Here is an 8,444-nt window from a genome sequence, read left to right on the forward strand (position 1 = left end):
TGAATCCCAATGTAAACGTGCCTTTTTTTTTTTTTTTTTTGCTCCATAAGAAACTAACTAACCAAATTTGTGTGGAATTGACCTACAAATTGTTGATTGAAAACTTTAATAGGGTCTCACACGATGTTGTTATTATGACGTAGGAGTACAGTTTGTAACATTTTTGGCATGATTTGTTTGCTTTCTGGGCCGGAAGATTTTTTTTTTGTCTAAGATCAAGCAACTTGCTGGTGTTTTTTTTAAACAAGTGTCCATCTACACCAGTGGATAAAGACCACTGACAAAAAAGAAATAATAATAATTCTTATTTTTTCAGAATTCATTTTGACTTTAGCCTTCTGGTCAAAGTCAAAATCTTAAGAAAAATGTTTTATCTTTTTTTTATACCAACCGTGTGTGTTTGCAGGCCATGTTCTCTCAACTCGAGATTTCAGTCCACAAACCGCACAGAGAGCAACACATGGCAGCAATGGTCTACCATAGAAACTAATATTACATGCATTTCACTGTAGTCAAAATGCTCTGGTTTCAGTTAAATGTAACACCACAGCGACACCCAGCGGCTCCTCTCCTGACAAGCATTCCTGGAGGGTTCGGAAAGGCCCTGCAAACTTTCACCGAGATGATTTACAGCAGCTCACTTCCGCTCCGGCGCTGAAGGGGAAAAAAAGTTCGTCCTGCTGACTTATCTAAAACCAACATGAGCTTCAAACTCCACACTTAGTAAATCATTGCTTTTTACAGCCGCTGCGGTCACAAATCCAGCTCTAATTTTTTTTTTTCGTAACTCTGCGTCGCCACGTTTGAACTCCGCTAAACCTGCGTCTCTCTCCAGCAGAGATGAACCCCAGCAGAGGAAAGCGCAGCGGGAAGACTTTCCTGTTCACGTCCGAGTCTGTGGGGGAAGGACACTCCGGTACTGTTCCACTCACAGCACAAAGACCGACACAGAGCACACGCACACGCACACACACACACACACACACACACACACACACACACGCACACGCACACACACACACACACACACACACAATGGCGAAGGAAGGCTGCAGAACACACTGTCTGCACATGTGCGGATTCGGTCGAGCTGTTCTGAAAACGATACTGCATGTATCATACTAACTCTGAGTTAGTATGCTGTAGTCATTTCAATGGCGCTTACAGAGGAAAACGGACTAAACGTTCAGTTTATGCCACAAAATTTTCATGCGAAAGAAAGTCGAATGGAAACGGTTCAGAACATTGTATGGAGGTCCAAAAGTGCCAACTTTTATTTTAAAAGGTATATATATATATATATATATATATATATATATATATATATATATATATATATATATATATATATATATATATATAGCTGTTAAAACTATATACAATCACTAATCTCATTGTTGTTTCTGGTCAAGCGGGGCTGTGCAAGAGGGCCCTCGTTCAGGTGAGACCCACACAGTGTTCCTGGTAACTGTAAAAGAAATGATACGCAGGGTTTCCTCCAGAAAACCACACCAAGCTTGGTAGTAAGGTAGTAGAAAATCAGTAAATCAGTAAGGTAGTAGAAAATCAGTGAAAAGATTCTCCACCTCCTCCGTTTGAAGAAATACGTCACTTCTGATAAAAAAAAATTAAAAAAATACATAGATTATCTTTTTTCAGATTATCTGTGTCATACCACAATGTCACGACATAATGAGTTTGAACAAACATGTAAAAAAAGATCTTGTCATAAAACTTACATACTTCAACTTTATAATAATTTAATGATTGCTTTAATGACTCAGCGATTAAACAAATATATATTATTTCAGTGAAGACCGGTGAGTGTCTGATTGTTTTACGGACACTTCTGTTCCCGTTCTCTATTTAAACTTGATGTCTTTTGTTTCTGCAGATAAAATGTGCGATCAGATCAGCGACGCCGTCCTGGATGCTTACCTGAGTCAGGACCCGGACTCTAAGGTGGCCTGTGGTGAGTGAACTTCACTAATCTCATAAATGATGTTCTGTAATCATCTCTCGTATATATTTTTCCTCCCTTTTAACACCATTTGAGAAAAAAAAAACAACACAGCAGCACTATCATATATTTCTGTACTTCAGTTAAACACCCCATAATCCTTTGCTGCATCACTATCACAGCCACATGACCAAACAAATACCACCTCCACGAACACAAACAGCAATGGGACGGAAATAAACATCGTTTGTTAATATTGGCTCAGTTTTACTTATTAAATTGGTACGATGTGGATTCTGATATATTATGCATTATTCCCTGTAGAATACTGTTGTTGGCAGCCATGTTAAATCTGCTTATTAAAACATGTTAACTTTGGAAACTCTGTCACATTAAACAAAAACGTAAGAGATTGGCTAAATCCTGATTCCAGAGTGTGTGGCAAAGACTGGCATGATTTTACTGGTTGGAGAAGTGACCTCTAAAGCCATCGTGGATCTTCAGTCCGTCGTCCGAGAAACCATCAAGAAGATCGGCTACGATGACTCGTCGAAAGGTATGACTTATTTGTGGACGTTTGCAGGAATGTCCCCAGAAAATCAGGCAATAGATCAAAAACCTTTCGGCTTGTTTTTGTCTTCAGGTTTCGACTACAAGACCTGCAACGTGCTGGTGGCCCTGGAGCCGCAGGCCGGGGAGATATCAGACTGTGTGTTTGAAGGAAGAGATCAGGAGGACATTGGGGCTGGGGATCAGGTTCAGCATCTGACCTTATACTGTTAATGCACGTGATTTAAAGAGAGTCTGAGCATCCTCAAAAAGTCTTAAATTTATATATCAAAAATTAAAGCCTTCAAATGTCTTCAATTAATTTTAAAAAAATTTAATTTGGCTTATATTAAAAGTTTTAAATTTGTTGTGGCAGGACTATTTAATCTCGTACATTCTCATACCACTGAGTAGCTGTTAATATACCCTGACTAGCATGCCAGCCAGCCAGCTTTCTTGCGTCTGTCATGGGTAAGTGAAAATTTATTGCCAAATAAAACTTGACAACAACAAACAAATAAAAATCACAAACAGCCAAAACTGTAAATAACACGGGTTATGAAGTCGTTGTAAACAGACTTGCCCTTCAAAAAGTATTAATCATCAGAATGGAAATTTTTGAGCTCATCTGAATTTATTATGAGATTAATTGCTTATTGGGATAGACTTATTAATGGTAGGACCATGGAGTTCATTCAAGGACTGGAGTCATGAATGAACTTGATCAAAGTGTATTCAAACGAGCAAAAGACGTTCAGAAAACAGGATCAGGAGAGGAACAGCAGAGCTTAATGAAGAAAACAATGACAATACAATCAGAAGAGCTAATTACAGGTGAGTGGATGCAGCTGGGGAAGGAGCAGGCAGGGGCAAACGAGGAAATGCCGACAGATCTATAATGGAAGGCTTCAATCAAAGCATATCAATCTGTTAGTTTTTGTTGAAATCCAGACCAAAAGGCATTGGACGCCTTCAATCACATGATGTTTTTATTTCCAGGGCTTGATGTTTGGCTACGCCACTGACGAGACAGAGGAGTGCATGCCTCTAACCCTCCTGCTGGCTCACAAACTCAACCACAGGATGAGGGAGCTTTCGCTTAACGGAGAGTGTCCTTGGATACTACCAGACTCCAAGTCACAGGTGTGGAAACTTACCCTTCAACATTTTGTGTCGTTGTTCTGTTTTCGTTAGCCTCGTTGTCTCTGTCGCGGACCGTCAGGTTACGGTGGAGTACCGAGACAGCGAGGGCGCCCTGGAGCCGCTGCGCGTCCACACCGTGGTCATCTCCGTGCAGCACAGCCCCGACATCACCCTGCAGGAGATCAGGCACAACCTGATGGAGAAGGTGGTGAAAGTTGTCGTTCCTGCCAAGTATCTGGATGAGAAAACCATCTACCACCTGCTGCCGAGTGGCAAGTTTCTAATGGGAGGCCCACAGGTTGGCGTCGACACAACTACAGGCGTGAAAGATCTTTTTAGAACGCAACATGTTGGGGATATGTTATCTATGCCTACAGGGTGACGCAGGACTCACGGGACGTAAAATCATCGTGGACACCTACGGAGGGTGGGGCGGCCACGGAGGTGGAGCTTTTTCCGGGAAGGACTATTCCAAAGTGGATCGGTCAGGTGCCTATGCGGCCCGTTGGGTCGCCAAGTCTCTGGTCAAAGCGGGGCTGTGCAAGAGGGCCCTCGTTCAGGTGAGACCCACACAGTGTTCCTGGTAACTGTAAAAGAAATGATATGCAGGGTTTCCTCCAGAAAACCCACACCAAGCTTGGTAGTAAGGGCACTAGTGCAGTCCACCATGTTTTTGTGTAAAAAATAAATGTTAAAAGTTAAATTAGATGTGCACAAAACCTTGTCGATATTACGCTACTGACGAAAAAACACAATGTTGCAATTGCTGTGTTTTCATTACATAAGAAACGCGATTAAAAGTCACACCTGAATACATTTGTTCAATCAATAAGCTGTTGGAAAACATGCTGGCCCGTCATCCTGCTAACTTTCTGTCATCCTCTGCTTGGCTTGCACTAGTGGCAACTTCTGGTTGTTGGTCATGTGACTCATGTGGTGTGAAAAAATTAGCAGCTTTGCAAATTAAACCAACTTGAATACAGCTAAAAACAAACATCTCATCCCTACGCCAAATCTTTTTTTATTGATAAATGAGTTTATTTCGAAATTGCCATGTTTCCAGTAAGCAGATTTATTTTGGAACGGCCAAATAGTGCAGTTCGTGATGCTTTTCGTGGTATTCCTCTCAGATCTCGTACGCCATCGCCGTGAGTCACCCGCTCTCCATCACCGTCTTCCACTACGGCACTTCGGACAGGGACGAAGATGAGCTGCTGCAGATAGTGAAGAAGAACTTTGACCTCCGACCTGGAGTCGTTGTGAGGTACATAAAGTCCCTCCCACCTCCCCAATCTCATTACGTATGAGCCCTGAAGTAAAACCTGCGTGTGTGACGCTGTTTCCTGTCATTTACAGAGAGCTGGGACTAAAGCGGCCGATATACCAGGCCACGGCCTGCTACGGTCACTTTGGAAGGAAAGAGTTTCCCTGGGAACAACCAAAGAAACTTGTGTTTTAACTCAAGATATTAACAGATATACCTAAGATCATTAGCAATATATGTTTTAGTGTTATTGATTTATTTCTTTGTTTACTAATGAAATCACAGATGAAGATTTATTTAAACCAATATACAGTCGTAGACACCCTTTGAATATCCGTATGTTTGGCAGATTCTTAAAAGTCTTAAATTCACTTATCTAAAATTAAAGTCTTAAAATGTCTCAAATTCATTTAGAAATTGTAAGTAGGTCTTAAATTTGTTAATCATAGGTCTTAAAGTTTGTATTCTTTGTAGTTTAGACATTGCGTCGCATTTCATTCTGTGACTCGAGGTGGTTGAGGCTAACGCTAACTACCTTCTAATAAAATAGAAAATGATAATGAACTTATGACCTCATTTCACATCCAGTAAATGGATTTAATGATTCTGTGACTTTTTTCTTTTTTTCTTTTGTTCCTTGAATATATTCGATTGTGACCTAATTTTTGTTTTAAACTTTGCCACAACCTTCTCCCCGACTCGTCCGCTGTCCTCCTTGATCTCCACTTCGCCTGTAGTTCTCTGATACAGTAAACCTCTGAAGCCGTCACTGAACAGCTGTTTTTTACATGGGAAACGCAGACTTTTTTTTTTTTCTTGCATGTTCAGCTCAGTATATCCTCCACCTGCAGATGGTGCTGTTGTTTCACACATGAGGGGCACGTTGAACCTTTGGCCTTGACGCTCTTTTCAGTCATCAGTTAGTCATTTGTAGCTGCTGGGTTCAAAGAAACTGATGCACACTGACCAAACAGTTAGATCAGCTGCTTCCAAGAAGCCGTGACTTGTAATGTGATGTTGTGCTGAGTTCACCATGCACACGTCCAATGTGATCTGTTTTTCCAAGTGGGAGAAAACCAACCACACCTCTGAGAGCGCTGCGTAATTTACCCAGCAGGCTGTTGGGAGTAACAAGAGGATGCTGTGATGTCATCAGAGGACTGAACTCTGTGATATGTGGCGAAACATTGTGTGAGACTGAAACAAAATTATGAACACTGGTGAGGATGTTGAGGCTATTCCCCTCAAAGGTGTGTCCCAACTTTAACTGTGAAGTTAAAAACATCAATTGTTTCGGTTAACTAAAATATTCAGTTTTTGTTATTTTAGTTAATCATAATTAGTGACGTTGTAGAGACAGAGTACTGGCGATGCTGTGGTGAAATCTTTTACCTCTCTCTCCTGATTACTGGAGACACTTTTTTTTTCTAGAAAATAATTATTCCTAATTTTCAATCAGCAATTCGACAGTGTTTAAAAGGTAATTGAATCCTGATACGGGGGACAATTATTCATCATTTAAGGTTATTTGCATTAATTGGAAATATTAATGGGTTCTTTTGGGTGTGGAGAGGAGATGAATATTTGGTCACAGAGGAGCTCCACCACTCCAGGCGCTCACACATCCGCTGATATTACCCAACAACCTCCACGGCAGAACAGAGGGAGCCTGGAGATTGGAAGAAAAAAAATATCCAAAAATTGAAAGCGATTCTAAGAAAATGCAGAGAGGAGCTCAGGAAAATCCTCGGTTGATGTTTCTTCAAAGTATCTTGAATTACAATTGCAAATTTCCAGGAAATTCAGCTACCTTTTATTTTGCCTGTATTTATCCAATGAAGAGTCCTCTTTGTTGTCATGGTGACATGTTGCTGGCAAACCCCAACTCGGCCTTATTGTTTCTCAAATGGGTTTGGTTTTATTCATTTCCCCCAGATACATAAACTAGACTAAAACCCCAGTTTATGTTTTCATGCGGCCATATTGAATGCTGATGCCCCACTTGGCAGCCAAAACGGATTCATTATAATAAAGTGACATAATTCTGGCAGATCTTTTTGTGTTCTGTTCATCCTTTTATTAGTTCTTTTCTTTTGCTTTCACTTAAGTTTTCTTATTTTTTGCTGCTTATTTAATTATGATTGGATCACACTTGCCAGTCTTTATGTTTACGTAATTCTTGTCCGCGTTAAATGTCTTTTTTCTGTTTCCTGTTTTCTTCCTCCTCCTCTCTTTCTCCCGTCTCCATGTCTGGTCTCACAGCTGCAGCTCATTAACGATCTTCCATCGGTTCTCGATTCCAGTGGAATAGAGATGCCTGATATGTAAGCTCCTCATTTTCGGTCACGACTTGCTGGATTTCACTTTTGCCCACCATGTAGTGCTCCTTGTGCTTCCAGATTTCTATTTTCTTTGACAATTGGTCATTTTATTTTTGTCATATTCTTATTCAATAAATCAATTGTTTATTTACGTAACACATTTCAGCAACAATGTCGTTCAAAGTGCCTTAAAGCATAAATACATAATAGAGCGCACTAATTCACACTCGCTGGTATCATAATTTTCATGAGTAAAATCATTTTTCTTTATGGCACCAAAACTGACGCACGTCTTTGTTACTGCGGCCCTGCGGCAGCAGGAAGATTTGATCTTATTCTGTTTCTCCTTTAAAGTTCTCTCGGCGTGTGTAATAATAAGGAACAAGCTTGCATTTCACCCCTGAATTTTGTGGTTATGAGGCTGTTGGAGCGACCACACATGCCTGCTGGAGGAGGAGGAGGACAGCAGCAGCGAAGGGTCGAGACGAGGGAACGGTCTGTTAATAACAGGCTGGAGGAGCTGATTTTCTGATTCAGCGCTCAGAGCTCCTTGATTACTTTGACAACCTGTTAAGAAATTCAGAAGGGCGACGGCCAGCTCATAAAATTTGCAGAACCTGATTGACTTTAGGATATTTTCATAAAAGGCCCAGTGAGTGTGTGTGTGTGTGTGTGTGTGTGTGTGTGTGTGTGTGTGTGTGTGTGTGTGTGTGTCTGTGTGTGTGTGTGGTGTGTGTGTGTGTGTGTGTGTGTGCATGCTGCTGTTGGCTGAGATGGAAATGAGATCGGAACTATATGGGTTTTTTTAAAAGCTTTTTTATTAGATCTGAAGGAAAAAGGGATCTGACTCTTCAGCTCAGGATAGCAGGCCCTCACTCTCATCAAACAGATGGAGATTGGATCATTTTTTTCTTTTTTGTTCTTTCCTCAAAGATTCCTCCACAGGTAGAAATACTTATCTTACTGAATTTGGTTAAATGATAAAAGGATAGTAGAGTCAGTTGTTGGTCGTTCCAACCCTTTGCCATTCTACACTTTTTCAGATTTTATTGTTTCATACCCAAGTATTTCAGGTCCAAAGTCCAGTATCTCTACATACTAATTATGGTTCAATCTATATACTATATATTTTTCCTCTTACAGTGACCAGAATTACTCTATTTTCATAAATAGACCAAAAAAAAAAAATGTCGTAATGTATGCATAG

The 8,444-nt window shown here is 40.6% G+C and overlaps 1 protein-coding gene across 3 annotated transcripts; it reads left to right on the top strand.

The window, feature by feature from the left end:
• The first annotated feature begins 574 nt into the window (after positions 1 to 574).
• Positions 575 to 6,968, top strand: mat2al (methionine adenosyltransferase II, alpha-like). Of its 3 annotated transcripts, none has more exons than XM_055052703.1 (10): positions 575 to 723; positions 836 to 916; positions 1,895 to 1,972; positions 2,394 to 2,516; positions 2,604 to 2,716; positions 3,509 to 3,652; positions 3,732 to 3,950; positions 4,030 to 4,212; positions 4,783 to 4,916; positions 5,009 to 6,968. In XM_055052703.1, the coding sequence occupies exons 2-10, from the start codon at positions 841 to 843 to the stop codon at positions 5,109 to 5,111; spliced, it is 1,173 nt and encodes a 390-aa protein (XP_054908678.1). In that variant the 5' UTR covers positions 575 to 723; positions 836 to 840; the 3' UTR covers positions 5,112 to 6,968. The 3 variants fall into 3 exon arrangements, with proteins under 3 accessions (XP_054908678.1, XP_054908677.1, XP_054908679.1); XM_055052702.1 differs by having other exon boundaries at positions 839 to 916; XM_055052704.1 differs by having other exon boundaries at positions 583 to 670; positions 839 to 916.
• Positions 6,969 to 8,444: the final 1,476 nt, after the last annotated feature.

The sequence above is a fragment of the Poeciliopsis prolifica genome, unplaced genomic scaffold, assembly GCF_027474105.1.
Source record: "Poeciliopsis prolifica strain line A6 unplaced genomic scaffold, Auburn_PproV2 SCAFFOLD035, whole genome shotgun sequence".
Taxonomy (NCBI): Eukaryota; Metazoa; Chordata; class Actinopteri; order Cyprinodontiformes; family Poeciliidae; genus Poeciliopsis; species Poeciliopsis prolifica.